Source organism: Heteronotia binoei, chromosome 12, assembly GCF_032191835.1.
Source record: "Heteronotia binoei isolate CCM8104 ecotype False Entrance Well chromosome 12, APGP_CSIRO_Hbin_v1, whole genome shotgun sequence".
Classification (NCBI taxonomy): Eukaryota; Metazoa; Chordata; class Lepidosauria; order Squamata; family Gekkonidae; genus Heteronotia; species Heteronotia binoei.
In genome coordinates this window covers 75,040,258-75,067,434 of record NC_083234.1, presented here as the reverse complement: position 1 = coordinate 75,067,434, position 27,177 = coordinate 75,040,258, and the positions used below count along the sequence as shown (strand labels likewise).

Genomic DNA, 27,177 nt, shown 5'->3' with positions numbered 1-27,177 from the left:
AAAATTGTCCAATGTCCTTTTATTTTCCACTCTTTTTCTATATATCTTCTAAACTTTTTCCACTCCGTCTTAAAAACTTCTAAATCATAGTCTCTTAATATTCTTGTTAATTTGTCCATTTCACTCCATGTCATAACTTTTATAATCCAATCCCATTTCTCTGGTATTTTTTCTTGCTTCCACAACTGCACATACAATGTCCTAGCAGCTGAAAGCAAATACCAGATTAAAGTTCTATCTTCTTTTGGAAATTTTTCCATTTGTAATCCCAATAAGAAAGTCTCTGCAACTTTCATTACTTCATACCCCAATATCCTAGAAATTTCTTGTTGGATCATTTGCCAATACTGTTTTGCTCTTTCACAAGTCCACCACATATGGTAGAAAGAACCTTCATGCTTTTTACATTTCCAACATCTGTCTGGCATCTTGTTATTCATCTTTGCTAATTTTTTAGGAGTCATATACCATCTATAAATCATCTTAAAACAGTTTTCTTTAATACTTTGACATGTTGAAAGTTTCTGAAACTTCCACAAATATTCCCAAGTTTCCATCTGTATTTCTTTATTTACATTAATTGCCCATTTGATCATTTGAGATTTCACTACTTCATCTTCTGTAGACCATTGTAGAAGTAATTTATATACTTTTGAAATTAATTTATCATTGTCTCCAAGCAGAACTTTTTCCATTTCTGTTTGCTCTTTCCTTATTCCTTCAGTTTTAATATTCTCCACCAAGCTCTTTATTTGTTGCATTTGGAACCAATCATATTTATGATTCAACTCTTCAGCAGTTTTCAGTTCTATTTTGCCACTTTGTATTTTTAATAATTGATTATATGACAACCACTTTTCTTCACCTATCTCAGCCGTTATTTTTATTACTTCAGCTGACACTATCCATAACGGTCTTCTCTCATCTCCATATTTCTTGTATTTCATCCATGTATTTAGTAAATTACTTCTTATATAATGGTGAGAGAAAAAACCGTCCATCTTCTTTTTTCCATAATACAAATATGCGTGCCAGCCAAATTTATTTCCGTGACCTTCCAGCGCCAAAAGTTTTTTATTTAACAACGTTATCCATTCTTTCATCCACACCAAACAAACTGCTTCATGATATAATTTTAAATCTGGTAGTTGAAATCCGCCTCTCTCTTTTGTATCAGTCAAAATTTTCATTTTAAACCTTGGTTTCTTCCCAGGGTGGGTTAGAAATGGAAAGTAATAATAAATAAATAAATAGTAACACATTTTGGGAACTCCCCGCCACTTACAGCTTCCCAGCATGTTAATACACTGCAGAATAGGTGCACATAAAACTTTCCCATATAGCTACTTAATTTGATTTAATTTAATTTAAATTTTTAGCCTGCAAGCAGGCTCAGGGCGGCTTACAACAATAAGACAACTTAAAATAATATCATAAAAAACAAACATTACAAAACAGAAGCAGCACAGTAAACAATCGACATAGGTGGCAAACAGCATGTGGAATTTTAAAAATCATGTAATGAAAGCTTCTGGAAACAAATTTGTTGCACTACAGTAAGAACAGTTTATTCCATCAGATGTACTCACCCAATACGATCTACAAGGGGGTCCATGCTTTTGTCAATCAGATGCCTGTTGGTCAGCCTGGAGCCAAACCCCTGGTCTTTGAACATCTTGGCAAAAGCCAGCAGCTCCTCTGATGCCATTTCAAAGTAGGCGTAATAAAGAAAGATGACTTCCAGCAGCATAGACTGCTCACGGAGGCACTGCGCGAACCAGTGAGAAACCTGACGCTCTGTCTGTGTAAGAAGCAGAGGCTGTATTAGTAGATATTTATGGGGAGGGACTGTGACTCATTGGCAGAGCTCTGGGTTCAATCACCAGGATGGACAGTTAAACGGATCTTAGGCAGAAGAGACCTGGAAATGTCTCTGTCCGGCAACCTTGAGAACTAATGCCTAAGAGTGTATTTGTTTACTTTGTTTGCATTCCCCTCCCCACAGTGACCCAAAATGGATTCCAGCATTCTCTAGTCCTCTGTCTATTCTTACAGCCACCCTGTGTGATAAATTAGGTTGAGTGGGCATGACTGGCTCAACTTCAACCAGCAAGCTTCCAGGGCAGAGTGGAAAGTCAAACACAGGTCCCCTGGATCCTAGTTCAGTGCTCCAACCTAATACCACTGGAGACAGACTTCCTCCAAGGAGTTCACAATGGCATACAAATATACATGTAAGTATATTTGGGAGCCACTTTGGGAGGCAATTTCTGGCTGAAAAGTACAAAACAGTCCTGCTCGCCGCTGGATAGAGAAGCAGAGGAGTCCTTGGAAGTCTTAAGACAGACAGCTAATTTTGCACCATGTTCAGTATTTCAGGGGATGCCAAAGATATGTTACCAGCACATCATTATTTGGAACCAGAAGTCCTATAATAAGCCATTCGTGGGAAGGGCGGGATATAAATCTCAAATAAATAAATAAATAAATAAATAACAGCAGGAGCAAAGCTGACTTGGATAGCCCAGGCAAGCCCAATCTCATCAGATCTCAGAAGCTAAGCAGGGTCACTCTGGTTAGTAATTAGATGGGAGACCTCCTTGAAATACCAAGTCAGGAAGACGGGTCCTCATCCAAGTACGGGTCCGTCACCAGAGGTCAACATGACTTCCAGGTGAAGGCAAACATACACACACACACACACACACAAAAATAAATAAAAGAATATCCCAAAAAAACCCCCAACAACAGTAGGAGCTACTTCCAGATGGAGAACACACAGTGAATGCGGTTCGAGACACATCAGTTCTGCTGTACTTGACTACTCAATGTACACTGCACAAAGACATCAAGGGAACAACCTACCATTAGACTTCCATGTGTTTCCCATGTTGGTGCTTCTGCTTTATACAGCTCTTCAAACTGTTTGCGATAATTAGGAACCAGTTCCTTATCTAGCTTTTCAACACACTGGGAATACTGGGCCTTTAAGGAAAACAGAAAAAACAAAATCATAATTTCTCGATGAAATACACAGGACGCCAATAAATGCACAATGGACACAATAGCATATGGTAAATACCAGAATGCAGGGCACCATACCCACCATATATGGATGTCTCTCATCTTGGAAATAAGTGAGGAGGTGCAGGACGCAGCGAAGAATACAAATCCTTTCCTCATAGTAATAGTCAGCAAGCTGTGAAAAGACACCACTTTCTGCATTACTGAGAGCTGTACTTGTGTTTGAGATTAATTCTACATTAGCATATCTCATAAAGGCTCTTTAGCAAATCCAGTGACCAAGTTGCAAGACTATTCATTCATTCTCTCTCTCTCTCTCTCTCCCCCCCCCCCCTCTCTCACATACACACACAGCCTAAATTCCCTCACACGCACAAACAAAAATCCCTTCCTAGACCAGCTCTTTGCTCCAGGACATCATCTCAGAAGACAGAAACGAGATTCAGACTTGTGCACTCTGGATCAATTCAAATATCACATTGAAAACCCGTAGCTTTGAAACCAGCCAGAAAAACAGTAGTTTCTACTTCTTTTTCTCCTAACTCCAGTTTGGCTTGATATCTGTTCTGAAACAGTTAAGCAAGAAAGAGCAAAAATAAAAAAGGAGGGGGCACCTCTGTGAGAAACCAAAGAGAGTACTGAGTACCAAAAGCCGCATGAAAGAAAAGGCTACGTGTGTGCAAGCCAAATATTAATATATACAGGTCAAAATGTACAGTGAGATGAGTGAAAACAGTCCCTATATACAGGGCATAATGCAGTAAAGTATGATCATTCAAATGCATTAAAAATTTTCAATGCATAATACAGTGAGTTATAACGAGAGGAAAAGTACAGCAATGACAGCAGCTTAGAACACCATTTTGATATCTTTTTCAGAATTGTTTCTGTTACAGTCCTGTTGCAGCATGGCCTTGAACAGCTATAGTAAATTGTCTATAAAAGACAAGACGTAAAACATTTTCAAGTATAATGTATAGTGACTGTTTTCACTCATCACACTGCACTTTTTTCACTGTATATATTAATATTCGGTTTGCACACAATCCAGTAAATAGCATTCTCTTCTGTGTGGCCTCTGGTACTCTGACACAGTTATGGCCGTCACTCTGTTTTCAGAGGCTGCTGCGCTCAAAGAGATGAGTGAGACGGAAAATGAAAGCAAGACAACCATTCTGAAGCACAGTTTTCTTGATGTATGCTTAGAAACCCAAATCATGGTTTGGTTTATTTACAAAGGCTATTGCAAACCACAGTTTTGAATGCTGTCTGAATTGAACCTCCCTCTCCAGTACTCTCCCTCACGTCCCATACTCCCCCCTGTATCAGGCCACAGAAAAAACAGGGCAATTCCTACTTCATTTAAATACAGAACTGCCCCTTTTTTCTAAAATGAATTCTACTTCATTCAGCCTAAATTTCCACCTCAATAACCAACTTCTTTCTTCACCCTCTGAACCCTAACACTCTTTCAAGTGAGAAAGATCACATAATGCCTTCGAAAATAAATAATAGTAAATCTGTACAATATTCTTCTAAAGCAAATAACCCATTAAGACATGGTGCATCTTTCAGATCCCATTCCTATGGTACATGAGGTCACTTTAGCTCTCATCTGCGTTGCAAAAGATCTTCCAAAACCCATCCACTGGATGCTGGATAAACTCCAGACAAACAGCACACGCCCAGGACATGATGTACCATCAGGGAATCACTGCCTAAGACTCAGAACAATGACATATAGGAATAGTCCAAAAAGACTGCTGCCTATTCAAGTTACTGACCTTCACTATGAGAGCCTGACTTTGTCTTTCATCTTGCAGAACAGTCTACAAAAAAAAATTGAATAATTAAAATGCAACAAAAAAGGATTCACATGGGTTTCGAGTAATATACAGAGTACAGACCCAACTGTAAGTTTAAGTGGTCTATCCAGGCTTTCACTCCAGTGCCTTTCTGCCTCCTTGGGAAGCAGAAGGTCCCAGGTTCAATCCCCGGCATCTCCAAAAAAAGGGTCCAGGCAAATAGGTGTGAAAAACCTCAGCTTGAGACCCTGGAGAGCCGCTGCCAGTCTGAGTAGACAATACTGACTTTGATGGACCCAGGGTCTGATTCAGTATAAGGCAGCTTCATATGTTCATATGTTTCTATCTGCAACTCACGAGGATTCCTTGTAATTAAATTCTTAATTTTAACACTGGAGCTAAAGGAAAAAAGCCCCAAAGCTATAGCTTCAAAAAGTGAGATGCAGCTATCAACTGTCAACAGAACTGCTGAAAAAGAAAGATGTTGCATCAAGTTGCTAATTACCAACCTTTAACGAGTCTCTGGTCCCTCTATAATCCTCTTGAAGGTAACACTGTAGTAGCTGCACGCTCTGCTCTTCATCTAAAGCCTAAACAACAAACAGATTCAGCTGGTTAACACCCCAAAGGCCAAAAACCATCCAGCTATTCTTTCCATATGAGCACAGTGAGTTGCCTTACACTGGACCAACAAGCTCAGTGCGGACTAATCTGACCAGCTGTAGCACAGCAAGGGGCTCAGGAAAGTCTTCTCCAGCACTTGCCACCCAAGATTCTTTAACTGGAGGTGCCAAGGACTAAGCAAAGGACCTTGCACATCCAAAGCTCATGTTCTACCACTGAGCCACAGCCTTGCCCCTTCAGACCACTGCCTCTTTCCATGGAGTAAATGCTTGGGGAGGGAAACAATGAACGGAACCTGTCCCTGTTCAACTCTTAATTCCTCTGGAGATAGAGGAGGATGGGCAGCCATGTTAGTCTCTCTCAGGGCTTTTTTTGAGCAGGAATGCAATTCCAGCTGGCTTGATCCCGGGGGTGTGGCCTAATATGTAAATTAATTTCTGCTGGGCTTTTTCTACAAAAAAAAGTCCTGCGTGAAACAATGGTGATGTCAGGGGGGGTGGCCTAATATGCAAATGAGTTCCTGCTGAACCTTCTTCTACCAAAAAGCCCTGGCCTCTCTGGAACAGCAGAAAAGAATTGGTGTCCAGTAGCATCTTAAAACAAAATTGGTGGCAGGGTATGAGCTTTCATGAGTATCTGAAAAAGTGAGCAGTGACTCACGAAAGCTCATACCCTGCCGCCAATTTTGTTAGTATCTGAAGAAGCAAGCAGTGACTCATGCCTCGCCACCAGTTTTTGTTAGTCTTTAAGGTGCTACCAGACTTTTACTGAATTACTCTGGCCATTAAAGAAAGTTTTCCAAATTATGTCGGACTATCATACTAGCCCTCAAAACAAAAAGGGGGAAAAAACCTATTCCCGATCTAACAGCAAAGACTAATGGGCCAGATCCAAAGAGAACCAGCTTCCCTTACATCAGTATCCTGCCCTCTCCCTTAGGGTTGTTATTGCCAGAGGAAATATTTGGTCTATAGTGAAAACCACAGAGATCAGGGGGATTCCTACAGTGCCACACAATGCCATGTTCCGCCACCCCCAGTTTTGTTCCTGCCACCTCACTGGGCAGGTGAAGGGCTAGTGGGGGCAGAAAGCAGGCAACCTGGTAAGTCTAGCCCCACCCCTCATTTTGTCCAAAGGGAAGGGCAGGGCACAGGACAAAGCCACTTGTGACCTCTACTCACCAAAAACTTGCTGACACGCAGACCCAACTCCTTCAGTGGAGCAGCCACATTTTTATCCCCTTTTACTTTTTCTGCAGAATTTGCACTATGGATTTTAAAAGCAGCATTTTAAAAAACAGCAGGGACCAGAAGCTAACAGAACAGGCAGAGCTTAACTATCACAGACACTATCCAGATGGCTCGAGCGCCACCTATTTAAACATTCCACAAATAGTGGCAAGAGTTAGAAATGTTCTTACCCATTAAATATAAGCAGAGAGCCAGTTAACCCAGCATACTGCTTCCAACTACTGTCAACGGCCTCTGAAAACCCACAAGAAAGGCATGCAAATGCCACAGCTTTTCCCCCCGTGTGCCACCCCTACAAAACCGGTATACTATCCCTGAAGCTTCCATTTAACTATCAAGGCTATTAGCCATTGATAGACTTATTCTCCATGAATCAGTCCACTATCTAAGCAGGTGGCCAACAACACGCCCTGGGACTGTGCCTTCCATAAGCTGAAGCTGCTTCACACTGGAGCACAGCACATTCAGCCAGCAAAGCATATGACCCCTCCCATAACAAACCAAATTTTTCAAAGCACAGCCTCCCAGACTCCCCCAGGCTAACGCAGCAGTTGGATTCAGAGAAACGGTGCAAAAGAGCACCAGGGACTTGGCTAAACATTCCCATAGCTGCTGCAACTGTACTGATTATCTCGTGAACAGAAGGTAATTTATTCATGTGATGAATGAATTACAAGCCCAAACTCTTCGTTTTCTCAGAAAGCCACCAAAATGTGCACTGAAGATTGTGCTTCTGCCTTCCATGGAGCTACAGCAGCTCTTCAGATTTCCTAGTGCTTCTGTCCAACGTTCCCTCTAAACTGCAGAATCGTGTGAGCAAAAATTCTACTTTGTGAGCTGCTGGCATTGAAGTTGTGAGCTGCTGCATAAATTAGTGTGCTCTGGGGTCATCCTTCCTGAGCTAAGACAAAAATGTGTGAGCTAGAGGCTAAAAATCTGTGAGCTAGCTCGCGTTGACTCAGCTTAGAGGGAACACGGCCTCTGTCTCATAGCATTGGTGTAGCCCCGTCTCCATAAAGCAACTGCAGTACCTGGGTGGCTTGTAGTAAGAAAGCCCTTCAAGCAGCCTCTGCCAATGTTTATTCAACTCCTCTGCAATCTGAGCCTAGAACAGAACAAAACAGAGCTTAGAATACAGAAAACAAGCATGGCACGGTGGGATCAGACCGGGACCTGGGAGATCCTGGTTCAAATCTCTACATTGCCACTAAGCTGTGTGGGAGACTTTGGGCTATCACTGTCCCCCAAGCCTATATAGGGTTGTTGTACAGAAGGGAGAATCGCATATGCCACCCTGCATTCCTTGGAGGAAGGAGAAGATAAAAGTCTTCCAGGAATATTAAAATAGATGTATTTATTTATGCCACCATTTATTGAGTGAGAAGAGCCCTGTGGCGCAGAGTGATAAAGCTGCAGTACTGCAGCCCTAAGCTCTGCTCACAACAGAAGTTCGATCCTGGCGGAAGCTGGGTTCAAGTAATCGGCTCGAGGTTGACTCAGCTTTCCATCCTTCCGAGGTCGGTAAAATGAGCACCCAGCTTGCTGGGGGGGGGGGGGGGAGTGTAGATGACTGGGGAACGGAATGGCAAACCACCCTGTAAAAAGTCTGCCGTGAAAATGTTGTGAAAGCAACATCACCCCAGAGTTGGAAATGACTGATGCTTGCACAGGGAACTACCTTTACCTTTTTTTTACAGAGTACAAAATAAGAGCAAGAGACACAGAGAGAAGCAGCGATCAACACAACAGTTCTGGATGCAATAAACAAAAAACAATATCATCAAAACATGATTAATTTCATTACGGACTGGAGACTGTCTTATATGAATTTAAAAATTATTCTTGACTGGAAAACTATTCCATTTCTTGAAGAAGCTACAGCAAAACAAGATTTGGTATTCGCTAGCTCACCTATTGAGCTTGGAACTGTGTCTCAAGCTACATCATCGCAGACCACTGTTGCAACCATTCTTCATTCTTTATGGAGACTTATTAGGAAGAACTTTTTTCATCATCAGAAACCACTGAAACAACATTTCTTTGTCCGCTATTGAGCTGCATCAGGAACTACTGTACGGTGAAACATGAGACTGGTTTTTTTTCACAGAACTTTGTATATGGTGCTATTATTTTGGGGATAAATCCTTCCATTAACATATTGCATATACTATATTGAATTTGTGGTTATTGTTTTTATTGTTTATTGCACACGGAACTATTGTGTTGGTCACTGCTTTAGAGAGCAGGTAAAATAAAAAGACGTCAAGAAGCATCATCCATAATTTACAAGGAACGGCACTGTTTTCAGCTTTGCCCACTTCGAGAGGGCAGTCTCCCACAAGCTGGGCCCTCCCACCCGCCCTTAAGTTCAGTCCAGCAGGACAACGGGGTGCCTGTGGAAATGATGTTGTGCAACACATCCATGTCACATCCAGGTGAAAACTGGATGAGACATCAGGGCAGCAGCTGACACTCTGGAAGTTCTATGGTTCCCAAAGCTTGAGTTAACTTCACAACTGGGTTTCTACCCAGACTTCATATCAATGTGTCATGTGATGTCACGTCCACTCTATAGTTAAAACTCCCGGTGCTGGCCTAGCATACCTAGTAAAAGGTTAAGTGAAGAGTAACAGCCAGTTGCCATAAATATTGTGCCTCCAACTCTGGGCATGTTCAGTCCAGCAGGGACAAACTCAGAGACCTCCCCAAAGCATACTGCTCTGCCCTAAGTCACCTAGCCTGCTATTTTCCACCTGAAAGGAACTACTGGGTAAACGCCTCTTTCCTAGTAGAAAGCTGCAGTGTCTAAAGAGGAGAAACAAAAGAGGCACAAAGTGAACAACAAATAAAAGAAACAGGCTAAGCAAAACTAAGGCAACAATTCTGAAAGCCAACTCCAATAAAGAACACCACCTAACCCTTGCTCTACTTACTGGTTCTCTCAAAGCTGATCTGCCCAGCAGAATGGTCCACAGTTCTCTACTGCTCCTAGGAACAAAGAGAAAACCAGCAGGTTATAATCTTAGGGTCAGTACGAGATGGAAACAAACCTGGAAATGTGGAAGTGATGGCAAATAAAACTTTTTTCAGATTTTCACAGGAAAAAGGGAAATTTTTGGAAAAATTAAAACAGTGGCAATACTTAACCTAATGCTGCTTTAGCAGCATTAAATGCAAACATTATAACCAAGTTCATTTATAAAATTGTAGTATTTGTCATATTTTTGAAATTCAGGAGTATAAATGTCTTTAAAGTTGTAAATACACCCAATACTTGAGGAACAGAATCTGTAAATTGCTGCACCTTATTTATATAACTCTAACACATGCGTTTCAATTTTTTGTCAGGCAGGGGAAAAATGAAAACAAAACAACTTCAGTTAAGCAAAAAACAAAGGGTATTATTTGGACAAAAACAGCCAAGTGTGGTTACAATAGGACTGGCAGTAAAGCAGGATACAGCACTAATCTTTATAACATCAAAAACACTTAAGTCTGTAATTCTATATTATTATCATACACATTACAGCATATTAATTATAGACAAAATAAACCATTTAAACAATGAACATATCTATGAAAACATGTTGTACAGCATATACAGGAATCATCTAATGTCATACATCATCTCACAAAAATCTTTAAACTACACATTTAGAGTAGCGTTTTGGACACAGAATGTCAGAAAGCATTTTCCTCATTCCAAAAGACAAGATATTGCATACACATTTATATTTTTAGAGCTCCTCAAAATTTCTCATTTTTCTGTGGGAAAAATTGAAGAGAAGTCTTTGGGGAGGGAAAAATAGTTGTGTTCACCCACCCTGAAGAATTGTTATTGCTCATCCCCAGGACTTCATGTCTCTAAATTCAATACATATCTGCCAAAGAGAGGACTGTATTAAGTGGTGAGAATCCACTTTCTTGCAGTGCTGTAAGGAAGAGAAGGAAGACCATGGGCACTATTTAACTACCACTGCTTTACTGAGGGAAAGCAGAGAGACCAACTGACCAGTCTTGCTTGCTCCACAGTGAAAGTGAGAGGAGTGCATCTTGGTGACAATCCATGTGCACACACTGCTTCCCTAGTCCTTAACTTAAACAGAGTGATTTCTGATGTCAGAATGCTCCCTTCAGGGCATAAAGTAGGAGTCAAGTTCACCTTTAAGACCAACAAAGTTTTATTCAGAATGTAAGCAACCTTGTGCTCCAAGCATACTTCATCAGACGACGAATCAGGTACAGTGGGCAAAGCTACATATAGCTGGTAGGCAATGGTTTAGAATGCAAAATGGTACAAGATCCACTGACAGAACAGCAATATTAACAAATTGAGCAAACCTTTGATCTGGGTAGCATGAGTATGAGAAAGCAATAACACAGTAATATGTCAAAATGTGAGAATCTCTGTTAATTGCTCTATTATTATAAGCCTGGGCCAAGGCTTATAAGAATAGAGCGATTAACAGACATTCTCACATTTTGACAAATTACTGTTTTATTGCTTTCTCATACTCATGCTACCCAGATCAAAGGTTTGCTCAATTTGTTAATTTTACTGTTATATCAGTGGATCTTGTACCATTGCCTACCAGCTATATGTAGCTTTGCCCACTGTACCTGATTCATCATCTGATGAAGTATGCTTGGAGCACAAGGACGCTTACGTTCTGAATAAAACTTTGTTGGTCTTAAAGGTACACTTGACTCCTACTTTGTTCTACTGCTTCAGACCAACACAGCTGCCCACTTAGATCCACCCTTCAGGGCATGACTGTACATCATATAAGAAACCAAAGTAGACCAAAGTATGGAATGCACTTCTGTATATATGATGGCTATCTGACCTGTGAGGCAGCCCTCAAAGGCAGCTCAGAGACCCTACAACACAATAGCACGGCTGGGTCCTGACAAGATGAACCACTAGGACCACATTATATGAAAGTGTTAATCTACACTGGATTTCCAATAATTGTCCAGGAACAATTCAGGATGCTGTTTTACTATCTGAAGTCCGACAGTTTCAAACTCAGGCAAACTCACGTCCTCACATAAGATTACAACCTATAAGAATCAGAACATTTTCCTAAAAAGAGCAAGCAGATGTACATACAGTATCGCTTGAGACTTTATATCCCTTGAAACTCAAGGTTAAGTATTTATCAGATGCTATATCTTACTTGTGGTTGTGTGGTACATGAGTTTTGCAGCCAGAGGGGTAAAAAGAACCTTGTTGAGAATGGCTCCATGTTCAAAATTGGCCTAGAACAGTTTGTTCATGGAAAGGCAATAAAGGGAACCCACTACCGAGGATCATTCTAACAGTTATTCCTTTTCCCCACTCATTATCCAAGCAGCACAAATGCAAAAACCTTTTATTCTGGCAATATCCCCGTAAAGTAGATTAAGCTAAGAGGCTGAGACTGACCAAAGATCACCCAGCAAGCTTTATGGCTGAGTGAGGATCTGAAAGTATTACTTTCTGCCATCAGAAAGATACAGAAAAACTAAAAGCTGAAATTAGAAAACAAATCTTGTGCTATGTAAAGTTCAAATCTAATCCAGAAAACTAATGAATGGTGCCTGTGTTTAACACCTGTTAGGGGGGCAGCACCAGGTTTTGATAAGGGAGTTCACATCTTTAAGAGATAAAAAATCTCCTGCCCCCTGTCAGCCCATAATGTGAAGCTTCCTAATGAATGCCATTTCAACAGTTCCAAGGTGAAGTTTTCCTTTTCAGTTCTTTTGTTGAAGAATGGTATCTTTCAGGTAAATAGCACTGTCTCTTAGGAAGTTGAAATATTCTCCCACTAATTTCTTAATATTGCTATTTTGGCTCTTGGATTTGTGTCTGCACAAACCTTACACCAAAAACCCACTGACTGCTACACTTATCTAAAGGCTCCCTGGTACCACCCTGAAAGCATCATGCAGTTCATAGTCTGCAGCCAAGCACTAGGTTACAATTATATTTTCTTCGTTTTTTTGGACAAGGATCCAGATCCAAAAGATTTACCACAGGCATTCTCAGAATAAGAATATGCACTAATGAAGTACACAGGTACCCAGAAGCAGCATACTACAAGACACCCCACAAAAAGGTAATAACAGAACATCACTAGTTGTCTCTCCCACAGGACATTCAGTGGCCGGCCTTTTCCTACTTACAGACAGCCCCTACCCTAAAATAGCTTCTTATTTACTTACTTGATAATCTGCCATTTTCACTGAGACTCCAAGCAAATTACAGGACCAAGAAAAATGCAATTAAAATCAATATAGGACATTCCATAATCATTGCAAAACTGGACTGCAAGTCAATGCAATAAAAAAACAAGATACACACAATAAACAGTGGAATACAATATTTCTATTCTCTGTCAAAACGCACTCCTCAGACACAAAATGCCAACAAAACTGGAGCCCCTAACAAGACAGAGATCATGTCTTGCAAAACTAAATTTGCATTCCATTAAATTTGGTTGTCTGAGAGTAACTGTCCATATTATGTAGTGATCAATTAGTACAGTTAAAAATGCAGCAGTTACTATTGTAAGTGTATCTGAAGTGTCCATGCACACAAAAGCTTAAACCCAGAATAAAACTTTGTTCGTCTTAAAGGTACCCCTAGACTCAAATGTTGCTCTGCTGCAGGGGTGGCCAAACTATGGTTTGGGAGCCACATGTGGCTCTTTCACACATAGCATGTGGATCTTGAAGCCCCCACCACCCCATCAGCCAGCCTGGAGAAGGCACTTGTCTCTTGAAATCACTTTACCAAGCCTTCCTTCCTTCCCTCAAACATCTGATGTCCATGTCTTGTGGCTCTCAAATATCTGACATTTATTCTATGTGGCTCTTACATTAAGCAAGTTTGACCACCCCTGCTCTGCTGCATCAACACGGCTAACCACCTGAATCTACTGTGAAGTAGTCACACTCTATCTTCTCATCCTGCAAACTGTCCAGTTCAATATAGGAGGACACTTGAGTTACTGGTGCTCTTTGCATTTCATTGGCTTCTGGCCCTCTGATTTTAAATTCTTTCTCCCATACATGCATGTGCATCAGAGATTCAGTGGTAGAATACAAAGTCCCAAAGCAAAAGGTCCCAGCAAGAGGCCTCAGGTCCGAAATGATAATGCTTCATACCTGTGATGGAGAATACTATAAATGTGTGTATATGTTGCTCTCAGTGTTCCCTCTTAAGCTGAGTTAGCGTGAGCTAGCTCACAGATTTTTAGACTCCAGTTCACAGATGTTTGACCTAGCCAAGGAAGGATGACCCCCAAAGGACACCAATTTATGCAGTAGCTCACAACTTTAATGGCAGTAACTCATCACTTTAATACCAGTAGCTCACAAAGTAGAATTTTTGCACACAAGACTCTGCAGCTTAATATAACTTGCTCTGTATTTATCTGTCTACAGAATGACACTACAGCTGGGCTGTATCATAACAATACAGAAGAAGTGTGTACTATATGAGACATGCTCCCCTCTGTCAAATACACACACAGAGCTATATATACTGGTAGATCCAGGTGGGAAGCGGTGTTGGTCTGAAGCAGTGAAATAAAGCTTGAGGCCAGTGGCCCCTTTAAGACCAACCAAGTTTTATCCAAGCTCATACTTTGAATGAAACTTTGTGGGTCTTAAAGGCGCCACTGGGCTCAAGCTATGCAGGCTGTATCCAGACGCCAGGTGACCCTAGACCAGCCCTTCTCCTTCAGCTTCGCCTACCTCACAGGGTTGTTGTGAGGACAAAAGGGGAAGGCGGGAGGGGAGCACCACGTGCCCCGCTTCGAGTTCCCCGGGCGAAGCACTGAAAACGTGACAGAAAGACAGAGGCGCCCATTGAGGTAGCTCTCCTGAGGTATTACCTGACTCCTCTCTCCTCCCCCACTCGAAGGTATTTCGGCGGCCGGCCTTCGTCTCCGCCCCCTCCCCCTCCAACCCGGCCGGCTACAAAAAGCGCGCGCTACTTTCCCCCTACCTCGCACACAGCCCGCCGTCCGCCATCTTAGTTCCCCCTGTCACGTGACGCTCTTTCCCCCGCCCACTCCACTGCCTCCTCGATTCAATCCGAGCTCGAAAGGAGGCGCTCGCGCGCACTGATCACATGACCCCGAGCCGCTGCGGGGAAAAGAGGGAGAGAGAGAGAGAGAGAGAGAGAGATGCGCGCGCACCTCCCCTGCTTTTTCACCGTTGGTGGGCGGAGCGGGCGGGAAAGGAAAAGAAAGGCGGGGAGGCGCAAAAGCGTCTGACTCTCTCGTAGTCACGTGATGCCAGGCTGTCACGCGTCATCAAGATGGCGGCCCCCAGTTGAGTTCAATGAATCCTGAGAGCCTTTGAATGCCGGCGGAAGAGGTTGGTCGTCGTTTCGGCTGCATATGATTTTTCTCTTTTAAATATGAGGCTGTTGATTTTTGTTAAGTTGAAAGACGGTAGATGATGGGAGGGAGGGAGGGGAACCTCTGGGCACTAATTGACTTGTTGCAACAGCAGCAAAGAAAAAGTCCAGGAGCACTTTAAGGACTAACGACATTGGTGGCAAGGTTGGAGTTTTCGTGAGTCGCTGGCTCGCTGCTTCTCGTTGCAGCAGAGGAGTCCGCTCCGCCAGATGCATGAAGTGGCAATTTGTCATCAGAAATACACAGCAGAGACAGGGAAATGGGTTAAGAGCAATACTCCTTCTAAGCTGTGGAGTCTTGTGAGCAAAAATTCTACTTGGTGATCTACTGGCATTAAAAGTTGTGAGCGACTGCATCAATTAGTTTGCTCTGGGGCCATTTTTCCTGAGCTAAGACAAAAATGTGTGAGCTGGAGGCTGAAAAACTGAGCTAGCTCACACTAGCTCAGCTTAGAGGGAACACTGGTTAAGAGGGCATGAGATTGAAGAGGCAGTCTCTTAACACTCTGATGCAAAGCTCAGAAAGTATTGCAAATAAGGATTGCGACTCTTCGCAGCAGCTGTAATTTAAGCGACCTTACACCTGCAGTGACAAAGAAAAGGTGCCAGTTCTGTTAAAACCCTTTATTGACAGGATCACGCCGATTGACAGAATCAGACAAGCTAATTGATACATTCTGATTTCTTTTTGCCGTCTCTGTTTAAAGTCGCTTTGTGGAAGAATGGTGAGTTTCAGCAGTTGAAGAAAACAGTTAAGAGTCCAGTATAGGGTTGCCCGGTCTGTATTGGAAAATACCTGGAGACTTTGGGAATGGATCTGGGAGAGGGTGGGGTGAGGGGAGGGCCTCGGCATGGTACAATGCCATAGTCCATCCTTCAAAGCAGCCATTTTCTCCAGAGGAGCTGATCTCTGTCCACTAGAGCAGGGGTCCCCAACCCTCAGGCCATAGACTATTAGCAACCGGGCCGGGAGTTGCATAATTATTTCATTATGTATTACAATGTAGTAATAATAATAATGACATTGGATTTATATCCAGCCTTCCACTCTGAATTTCAGAGTCTCAGACTGGCTCACAATCTCCTTTACCTCCCCACCCCCCGCTACACACACAACAGACACCCTGTGAGGTGGGTGGGGCTGAGAGGGCTCTCCCAGCAGCTGTCCTTTCAAAGACAACTCCTATGAGAGCTATAGCTGACCCAAGGCCATTCCAGCAGCTGCAAGTGGAGGAGTGGGGAATCAAACCTGGTTCTCCCAGATAAGAGTCCAGACTCTTAACCACATCAAACTAATAGAAATAAAGTGCACGACTGTATCATCCGAAACGCCCCCACCCCCGGTCCATGGAGAAATTGTCTTCCACAAAACCGGTCCCTGGTGCCAAAAAGGTTGGGGACTGCTGCACTAGAGGCTGGTAACCCTAGTCCAGTAGCACGTTAAAGATTAACATAGCTGCCCATTTTGATCTTTCAGCAGTAGAGTGCTTTGATAGGTTAAAATGCTCTCATGGTTGTTACCATTCATTCTTCCCTGAAAAGGCTTATTGGCTTGTCCTATGTACCCAGCAGAAGGACACACATGTGTACGTATAATATGTAAATGCCAAATAAATAACAGTGGAAGATAAACTGGTGAACTAGAAATCGAATGGTTGGTATTATTGGTCCCGTATCAGATATGGGGGCATAAAAGATTATAATAATAATAATAATAATAACTTTTATTTCTATCCCGCCCTCCCCGCCTAGGCGGCTCAGGGCGGCTAACAACAACTTAGACATTAACATAAATGATAAAACTTTAAATTTAACAATTAAAATTAAGCATAAAAACCAGTCAGTTAAGTTAAAATACATGATTTTCGTTAGCCTAGATATATATTATCCAAATAAATAGGGGGGAGGGGTACACATACATTTGCTAAATGTTTGAAATTAGGGTGGGGAGAAAAGCATTAAAACTCTATTGTCTTAATTAATCATTTATATAAGATAGACCGGAACAAGAAACTTGTAAGGTAGACCAGAAAACAAACTTTCCCCAAAAGTTCTTAGTAAATTTTGTGGCTAAATAAACATAGCGTTTTTTTTTAAATTTTCATTTTTAGTCCAGTAGTCTGTATCTGCCACAACATATTGACCCAAAATTTGTTTTCCTCTACAAAACTAAATCATTCTTATTTCTCCAAGGAGCCCAGGGCAGTGTACATGCTTCTTCCTTTCTCCATTTCCACCTCACAGCAGCTCAGTGAGATAGTTTCACAGAGAAATAATGTCTGGCCCCAAGGTCACAGAGTTAGTGTTATGGCTTTGAGGTGCTGAATATGGGTCTCCCCAGTAGAACACTATCAGCTACACCATACTGGTTCATCAGTGTTCTACCTGCATTTCAGACTGAGTAGCTGAGGAGCGCAAGATGAGGCAGGATCTTTGAGATCAGGGGCTACTCTTGAGAGTACAGCAGAAGCTTATGTTGTGACAGAGAACTAGAATTGCCTTTTGCCTGGAATGGCTTCGTTCAGTCACTTGATATTACATCTGAACAAGCCTGGCAAAAGCTCTCCTGCCTCTGCAGGTTGCTGCAAACCAGAAAGTATTTGATCAGTCTGTCGTCTGTTTATTGCCCACCTTTCTCACTGAGATTCAGAGCGGATTACACTGTGTAAATTGATACAGTCAACATGCTGAGACATCTAGTAAGCGATGTGCTAGGATTACAGAAATCTGAACTAGCGTACTAGACATGTTACAGACACATGCGGGAAGGAAGGATGGATTGAATGATTAAGGCTGTGGCTCCTCCTAAACTCACAGTGGTTGTGCTGAACCTGATTTGGTTGCATCTTAACCCACCCTGCATGTGGCTAACTGCATTTTGTTCCTCAGCAGATACAGTAAGTCAAAAGTATATGAAGCTGCTGTTATACCTTCAAACCACTGCTCTGTCTAGCTCAGCATTGTCAGGAGATTTCAGAGTGTGGGCAGGAAATGGTGTTTCCCACCTTTGCTGCTTGAGATCTCTTTCCTGGAGGGGTGTGGCTCAGTGGTGGAGTCTACACTTTGGCTGCAGAAGGCTCCAGGCTCAGCCTCACAGCATTTCCACTTAAAGAATCTCTGGGAGCCAGTGCTGGGGAAGGGTCTTTTTGAGGACCTGGAGGGCCACTGCCAATCAGAGTTGGCATTTATCCTTCTCCATATAAGGCAGTTTCCTTTGTAACTGTACAAAGTCTGCGTTCTGCCACTGCCCCATGGTCCACGTTGGCCCCTCCAGTCTACTGAATTTTCTGTATTCAAACAACTGAACATATTACTGCTCTGCAGTCCCCACTTAGCAAGTCAAAAAGGAAGAGAACAGTAAATGCCCTCTAGAAGGGTGTTTAACAAGAGTAGCAGCAGCCTGACTAGCCCGGTCTTCAGAGAAGAAGACGACTGCAGAGTTATACTCCACCCTTCGCTCTGAACTCAGAGCGGCTCACAATCTCCTATATCTTCTCCCCCCACAACAGACACCCTGTGAGGTGGGAGGGGCTGGAGAGGGCTCTCACAGCAGCTGCCCTTTCAAGGACAACCTCTGCCAGAGCCATGGCTGACCCAAGGCCATTCCAGCAGCTGCAAGTGGAAGAGTGGGGAATCAAATCCAGTTCTCCCAGATAAGAGTCCAGACACTTAACCACATCAAACTAATAGAAATAAAGTGCACGACTGTATCATCCGAAACCATTGCAAGCGCCCACACCCCCACCCCCGGTCCATAGAGAAATTGTCTTCCACAAAACCGGTCCCTGGTGCCAAAAAGGTCCAGTAGCACCTTAAAGATTAACATAGCTGCCCATTTTGATCTTTCAGCAGTAGAGTGCTTTGACAGGTTAAAATGCTCTCATGGTTGTTACCATTCATTCTTCCCTGAAAAGGCTTATTGGCTTGTCCTATGTACCCAGCGGAAGGACACACATGTGTACGTATAATATGTAAATGCCAAATAAATAATAGTGGAAGATAAACTGGTGAGATAGTTTCACAGAGAAATAATGTCTGGCCCCAAGGTCACAGAGTCAGTTTCTGTATTTAAACAACCGGACATATTACTGTTCTGCAGTCCCCACTTAGCAAGCCAAAAAGGAAGAGAACAGTAAATGCACTCTAAAAGGGTGTTTTAACAAGAGCAGCAGCAGCCTGACTAGCCCGGTCTTCAGAGAAGAAGACGACTGCAGATTTATACCTTGCCCTTCTCTCTGAATCAGAGTCTCAGAGCAGCTCACAATCTCCTATATCTTCTCCTCCCACAACAGACACCCTGTGAGGTGGGTGGGGCTGAGAGAGCTCTGACAGCAGCTGCCCTTTCAAGGACAACCTCTGCTAGAGCTATGGCTAACCCAAGGCCATTCCAGCAAGTGCGAATGGAGGAGTGGGGAATCAAACCCGGTTCCCCCAGTTAAGAGTCCACACACAATCCCTACACCATACTGACTCTCTCAGCTTGGGAGCTAAGCAGGGTCTAGCACAGTTATTATTTGATGGGGAAGATGGGGTAACTATGCAGAGGGAGGCAACAGTGAACCACCTCTGAATCCCCCAACCGTATTGCCTTGAAGACTCCATAGGGAGCTGCCATAAATTGGTTGTGGCTTGAGAGCCCACAGTTATTGACAGCAGCACTGGCACGTGGCTCAAGCAAAGCTAACCCTCCCACGGTACGACAAAGAAGCCACAGTAGCGCATTTTTAATGCCTTGGTTTTGTTTTTCACTTCTAGGAATGGTGTTAAGATTCAAGTGAAACTTTGATGGATGAGCAAAAGGTTGTGTTTTGAATGAATTGGGCTGAAACAAGTATCAGGATCTTTGCAGTCCACGATGCCTGCGGCCGGCACCGCGCTGAACAAACCGGTTCTCGTGGAATCTCTGATCGTGTTTGCAGTTGTGCTCTGTGTTCACGCGGCCGTCTGGGACCGCTTTTCCTGGTGCGCCATCGCCCTTGCCATCCAGGCTTTCTACGTCCAGTTCAAATGGGACCATCTCCTTCAGCTGGGCAGCGCCGTCTTCCAGTTCCGAACGACAGCAAACAGCGGGCTCCTACCGGCTTGCATGGCCATCCCGCTGTTGGGAATTGTGATGAAAGAAAGATGCGGCGCAGCCGGCATTGTGTACTTCGAACGTTTTGGGATTGTTGTGGCCTGCACCGGCATGGCAATCGCTCTTTTCCTCTCGGTGATAGCAATCGGCATTACCAAACCCGTGCCAACGAACACCTGCATCCTTTCTGGCATTGCCGGCAGCTTAATCATCTATACCATGAAGCTCTCTTTGTCTGTGTCTGAAGTGATTGAGGTCCTGGAGGTGCTGCTTATTTTTGTCTACCTCAGCATGATATTGCTGTACCTGTTGCCCCGCTGTTTCACCCCCGGTGAGGCTCTGCTCATCCTTACGGGTATCAGTTTTGTCCTCAACCAACTCATTAAACGTTCTCTGAATGTCGTTGAAGGCAGGGGGGATCCCATAGACTTCTTCCTTCTGGTGGTGGTGGTGGGTATAGTCCTCTTGGGGATATTCTTCACGGCCCTGTTTTTCTTCATGGACTCCGGGACCTGGATCTCCTCCATGTTCTTCCACATGATGACAGCCGTGCTGGGGCTGGGAGTGGTCATGCCGTGGCTGTATCGGCTGATCCGAAGGAATCCCTTGTTTTGGCTCTTCCAGTTCCTGTCTCAAACACAGATGAGAGTTTACCTCCTGGCCTACTGGACGCTGCTGGCCGTTTCAGCATGCACCGTGGTCCTCTACCAAAACACAAAGAGGTCGTCTGGGTCTAAAAAGCACCAAGCGTCAACTGTAACCAGAAAGTATTTTCACTTCATTGTGGTAGCTACTTACGTCCCAGGGCTAATCCATGACCGCCAGCTCTTGTACGTGGCCGCCGTGGCCTGCCTGGCGGTCTTGATTCTTCTGGAGTATATCCGATACTTTAGGATCAGACCTTTTGGCCAGATGCTTCGACACCTGCTGTCTCTCTTTTTGGATGAACGCGACAGCGGCCCTTTGATCTTGACCCACATCTACCTTCTCCTTGGGATGTCCCTCCCTGTTTGGCTGTTCCCAAGACCATGTGCCACAAAAGGAACTTTGGCCGGGACAGGAGCACTGGCCCCCTACTCCGGGGTTCTGTCTGTGGGAGTCGGGGATTCGGTAGCCTCTATTTTTGGTAGTACGGTTGGGGAGATAAAATGGCCAGGAACCAAGAAAACGTTCGAAGGGACGATGACCGCCATCTTTGCCCAGATCATCACCGTGGCCATCATCTTGATCTTTGACAGCACAGTGGATCTCAATGCCAGCTACTCATGGATTTTGGTCTCCATTAGCTTGGTTTCACTTTTGGAAGCTTACACTACCCAAGTGGACAATTTACTCCTGCCCCTCTACCTCCAGATCCTGTTGATGGCGTAGAACTCTTCGGTGGGAAATAAAATTTCCCTTTGATAGACAGTGACGTTAACAGGGTATTTCCATACCTGTGTTTTGATGCCTCAGTTGAGTCGGGAGGGTCCAAAAGGTTGACGTTGGTGCAATGTGGACAATGATCTCAAAAAGGAATTGCTCTTGGATCAAATTGAACGCTGAAAACTCTAATGCAAAATGCTGCTATTCTTGTGGGTGTTCGTTATTTTTTCTTTCTTTCAAAATTCCACATTGAAATGACTTCAGCAGCATCGCTTCATCAGAGTAGGAAGAGGTTGCCCGCCTGAAATACCAGCAGCCTGCAGCACCAGCCTCCGGTTACTCCACAAGTCTGCGTTTCCCAATATGCATGTATTGCGGGGGCCTGTGAAGATTAAATCCAGAAAGACAGCATTTCTAAGCAAATGAACCGCACCTATTGATTCATACTGCAACGGACCTCCCCCTTGTTCCTTTTTCCGATAGGGCAGCGTGTGGCCGTAACGCAAGGTGGGGTGGGTGGCTCCAGGGTGGGTTTGGGGTGCCCTGAACAGTAGCAGAATTGAGGACAAAGATCAGACCTGGGAGGATCTCGGGGCACGAACTCTGATTAACGGAATGGCTTCAATTTTCCTTTCCTTTCACTTCAGTGAAGCTTGCCCTGGATCATTTCATAGTGGGTTGGACCCCATGTCAATTCATGGAGCGTGAAAGTGTCATTTCCCTTCTGAGCTGTGTTGGGACTACTGTGATGGGGCTACCCCGCTACACTTCTTCCTTTCTGCCTTGGATGTAAGTTCTCAGCCAGAGCCTTGTTGGTTCTCCTCCTTAGCCCACCTGCAAGAGCCTTCTTTCCTTGTTGACTTCTCTCACTTTTTCAAGGTGGCCTTGAGGATCCCAGAATACTTCCCAGGTTGCTGCCTTTGCCGCTACCTCATCTTGATTGCCTCAGTTCAACATGTGGCTGAAGAAGCCTCAGTAGGTGGGAAAGAAAGGCAGCTCCATGTGTGTTTCATTGACTTCCCTAAGCTTACTGTGCGCTCCATGCTATTAGAAAGAAGCTACCCTATAAATTAAGGAGCCCCTTGGTGCAGAGTGTAAAGCTGCAGTACTGCAGTCCAAGCTCTCTGCTCACAACCTGAGTTAGATCCTGACGGAAGCTGGGTTCAGGTAGCCAGCTCAAGGTTGACTCAGCCTTCCATCCTTCCGAGGTTGGTCAAATGAGTACGCAGCTTGCTGGGGGGAAAGTGTAGATGACTGAGGAAGGCAGTGGCAAACCACCCCATAAAAAAGTCTGCCGTGAAAACGTTGTGATACGACGTCATCCCAGAGTCGGAAACGACTGGTGCTTGCACAGGGGACTACCTTGACCTTTTCACCCTATAAATTGTGTCTGTGTTCAGACATCAGGATCAATCCTTCCTCTAAGCTATAGGCCGTTTTCCCACTGAGCTTACCTCGGAGCGATGTCCCTCTTCACCGCGCAGCGTCTGCACGGATTTCCCACTAACTGCTCTGAGGAACAAGGAAGTTCCCAACCTTTTGCGTCGCAAATGGAAACCGCTAAAAACCAGTTTACGTTAGCGACGCAAAAGCCACGACTCTACTTGGTTACTCGGAGCAGTTGGTGGGAAATCCGCGCAGACGCTGCGCGGTGAAGAGGGACGTCGCTCCGAGGTAAGCTCAGTGGGAAAACAGCCTATAGAGTCTTGTGAGCGAAAATTCTGCTTCACGAGCTATTGGCATTAAAGTTGTGAGCTACTGCATAAATAGTTTGGTCTGGGACCATTTTTCCTGAGCTAAGATAAAATTGTGTGAGCCTAAAAAGGCTAAAAAACTGTGACCTAGTTCACATTAACTCAGCTTAGAGGGAACATTGATCATGATAAATCTCTTCCATCTGCGACAGGCACCATCGCAGCTCATTCACCATGCTCCCAGTCTTCGTCTCCCTTGTTCCCTGGCACATGGAATGCAATTCAGTACTTACTGGTTAGATGAAACTCCAATATGCCACAATGCCCAAACACAGGCTACTCTACGAGCCAGAGTTTGTTTAGTCTTCACAAATCAGAATCCTTAATTGGGATTAGACTGCGGGTTAAGATCCCGGTTTGTGGGGAGCAAATGATCTTTACCTGCATTTGAATGTCGCCGCAAATTTAATCCCTTTGACATACACAGAACGCGTGAAGGTTTGTTGCGGCATCTGAATGCAGCCGGTGGCTTTTGGACACAACAAATGAGTTTGCGAACCTGGTTAACTGTAGAGTTTGCAGATTCCCTTCCTCCCACCCCATATGGCACGCCAAGACAGAGGTCATCCATCAAATCGTGAGCAATCAGTAGCTTGGATTTTGAGCATGATTGAATTCTGCTCAAGAACCGCAATTACTAGGCAATAAACCACCGCTTTTTAAGGTGCCAGCATCATGACGAATGGAAGTTAGAAGACGACCATCGGTCTCAGTGAGCCACAAGGGAAGGAGAGAGAGACACTTAATTTATGCCTGTGGCTCACAACAGCTGAACGCAGCCTTTCTGTGTGGTATGGGCGAAATGTGCCACTGGGTAGAACCATAGCTTCGAGCCACAAAATGAGCTCTGGTTTTTATATTGTAACTTGAGATTCCAGAGATCTTAAGACATCCAGAAGAGCACCCGCCTTCTAGAATATTGGCAAGAAGACTCCACTGTAGCTATGTCAAATGTTTTGGCATTTTTTTTCTTGCTGAGTGACCTTTGCATGGGCCTCCATGCATTGCAGAAGATTGTGGGTGGAATTCTAGGGCAGAGGTGGGCTAATATTGCATGATTTACATTTAAAAAAAAACCCCAGAATTCAGAATCCACTAATGTGTTTTAAATTAACATTCCAAAAATAAAAAAGCACATTTGGGAGATCTGAACAACCAAGGCATAATTCATCTCTGCTGAGGGATCCACATGCTTATGGGTTTGAGAAGGGTCTTGGTGGGTCGTCCAACCTGGGAACTGTGTCTTTGTGATAGAACACATGCTTTACATACAAGGTCTCTGGCTGTCGGGCTGAGGAAAGATCTTTTCTGCCCAAGACCCCGGAAAATTATTTGGATCAGTTGTTTGATTCCCTGTAAGGCATCTTATGTCCACAGGGTTAATGGTAATACTTTCCCAATTCTTCCTAGAAGGTGCATCTTCAGTCCTCAACATCTCCAGTGAAATTTGCAAGAGCAGGATAGGTTAGGGGAGCCCCCTTCTCTGCGCACCCACTTGTGGCTCACCAAGGTCTCAGACTACAGATTGCTGAACTAGATCAAGGGTCACCACCGCCAAGGTGTTTACCAACGCCTTATCTGGCACCCACCAAGTAGTTTCAGAAAGACTTCCTCTGGATGTGTGTATGGCTCCACCTACCATGGTGGTCATTTTGTGGCTGTGTCACAATTCCACGCTATGTCAAAATTCCAAAGGTGCCCAGAGGACTTCAAAGGTTGGGGACCTCCAAGGTAGATTGATCAGTGTCTCTGCCTACAAGCTAAGGAGGCTCAGCCCTGGTTCGTACTTGGATGAGAGACCAGCAAGGAAGTCCAGAGTTGTCGTGCAGAGGCAGGCAATGGCAAGCCACCTCTGGCCTTGAAAACTCCTCTGGGTCACCATGAGCTGGCTGCGATTTAGCCGCACTTTGTATCACCACCACCTTTTTAAGGAGGGAGCGATACGGTGGGCCCCTGTTGAACCACAAATTGTACTTGCAAGAAAAGGTTCCAAGTAAATCTCTGCACTAAAGTGGCAGAACGTCTGGACTTTCCATAACTTGAAGTTATTTGCATGATTCCCCCCCCCGCCCCCCCGATGATGTATAATCTGTTCTGAAGTGTTTTTTTAAAATGATTTGATTTGATTGCCTTGATTAAGCTATTGTAAACTAGAGGCAAGAAGATGCAATCAAACACTCGCCTTCCACCCTGACCTCTATCTGTTGGGATCTATACTTGAAGCAGAGTTGGGGGCTGGAAACAGCAGTTAGAACGAATTGGACTGTTTCACACACTGCAGGTCTAGAAGACAATTTTGTAATACTCTCCCATGTAAGAACTCTGCCCGAATAAGTGTAATATGCTACCTGTGTTAGTTTTATATTTGCACACTGGCTTTTTATTTATTTTTTTTAATTTGGGGACAATTCTAATATATCTACCACCTTACTGTGCTGTGCACATTTGCTGTGTATTTGCCTCACTCAGCAAATCCTTCTCCAGCTGAAACACTACCCCTTCCAGTCATGGTGTCCTTGCACTCATAAGGCCTAGAACCTTACTTTCTTTTTGTACAAGTCAGGATTACAGCACATAGAGCACGGAATATACAAAAAGTTTGCTGTTATAGCACTATAATTAAAAAGTTCTCACAATAACGTTTGTGTGAGTTCAATTTCCTGTTCCACAATTCTACCTTATTTATACAAGCATGCATCACAATCCTACAAATAATAAAGACATCAACGGGCTTCATGCTGTACTTTAAACAACTAAATCAAGTACAGAGTCCAGCGTCCACAATTAAGTACAAAATCCAAAATTCACACAGGATTTCTAGATATTAGATCTGTTCTGAACAACTCATCGGTGGACCCTCAGGGATAAAGACATCTTAAATAAAATGTCCACACAGATTTAGTCTATGTAGAATTTTTCTGGGATAATGCCTTGCTTAAAAATAATTGAGATGAACTTAATCCATGTGGGCATTTTATTGAAGATGCCTATATCTGAGCGTCCACCGAGGAAGAGTTGTTCGGAACAGGTCTAATATCTAGAAATCCCGTGTGGACTTTGGATTTTGTACTTGATTTAACTGTGGAGCTTGGACTCTGTATTTGATTTAGTTGTTTAAGGTATATTGTGAAGACCATTGTAATATGTGATGTCTTTGTGCCTTGTAGAATTGTGATGCATGTTTGTATAAATAAGATAGAATTGGGGAACAGGAAATTGGACTCACACAAACAAACGTGAAAACTTTTTAATTCCAGTGCGATTACAGCAAACTTTGTATATTCTGTGTTTTTTGTGTACAGAACTGAGAGTTCAGCAGTGTTCCCTATACATTGCTCATTGAGTGGCCGCTCATGAACACAGGAAGCCCCACTCAGCAGCAATCTGGAGCCCTGCGGGGCCTTGTGCTGCCCCTTGCCTGTTTTAAAATTACTTCAGAAATACGCAACCAACTCTCCGTGTACCAAAAATTCAATAGAAATGTATTTAAATGCCACTAAATCCCCAAATATAACATCAGTTGTCATCATGTATCATCACTGAACATAATAATGGAAAAAAATACAAAAGGAAAGCCATGTCAGTTGCTCGTTGCAGCTACTGCCCACATAAGGCAAAAATGCCCTCAATGCTGATATGGAAGGTAATTAACAGCAGCATCTTGTAGACTATGTATAAAGATTGGAGGAAGCCTGGATCAATAATAGAGGATTGTTATAATGAATTCTGGCACTACTGAACCGATTGAATTTTATTAATAATATAAAAGGTCCCGAGAAGAAGGATTTCGTATCCGAAACAGTTTCCATAACTGGACTGGACTGGACTGCCGTTGGACTATCTGCAAGGATACATATGAGACTTTGGC

General features: G+C 43.7%; 2 protein-coding genes across 2 annotated transcripts in view; one reads left to right on the top strand and one right to left on the bottom strand.

Moving 5' to 3' along the window:
• The window catches only part of NUP188 (nucleoporin 188), an 80,240-nt gene extending 65,456 nt beyond the window's left edge, over window positions 1-14,784 (bottom strand). Inside the window, 9 exon segments of the mRNA XM_060250675.1 lie at window positions 1,590-1,801; window positions 2,866-2,985; window positions 3,107-3,199; window positions 4,809-4,853; window positions 5,339-5,419; window positions 6,635-6,719; window positions 7,735-7,808; window positions 9,637-9,691; window positions 14,700-14,784. Of these exon segments, the coding sequence (XP_060106658.1) occupies window positions 1,590-1,801; window positions 2,866-2,985; window positions 3,107-3,199; window positions 4,809-4,853; window positions 5,339-5,419; window positions 6,635-6,719; window positions 7,735-7,808; window positions 9,637-9,691; window positions 14,700-14,725 (791 nt within the window). The 5' untranslated portion in view covers window positions 14,726-14,784.
• Window positions 14,785-14,973: 189 nt separating this feature from the next.
• DOLK (dolichol kinase) lies at window positions 14,974-21,966 on the top strand. Its single transcript, XM_060251158.1, has 2 exons — window positions 14,974-15,073; window positions 19,872-21,966. Exon 2 carries the CDS (start codon window positions 19,972-19,974, stop codon window positions 21,559-21,561), a length of 1,590 nt encoding a protein of 529 aa, XP_060107141.1. The 5' UTR covers window positions 14,974-15,073; window positions 19,872-19,971; the 3' UTR covers window positions 21,562-21,966.
• The last annotated feature ends 5,211 nt before the right edge of the window (window positions 21,967-27,177 follow it).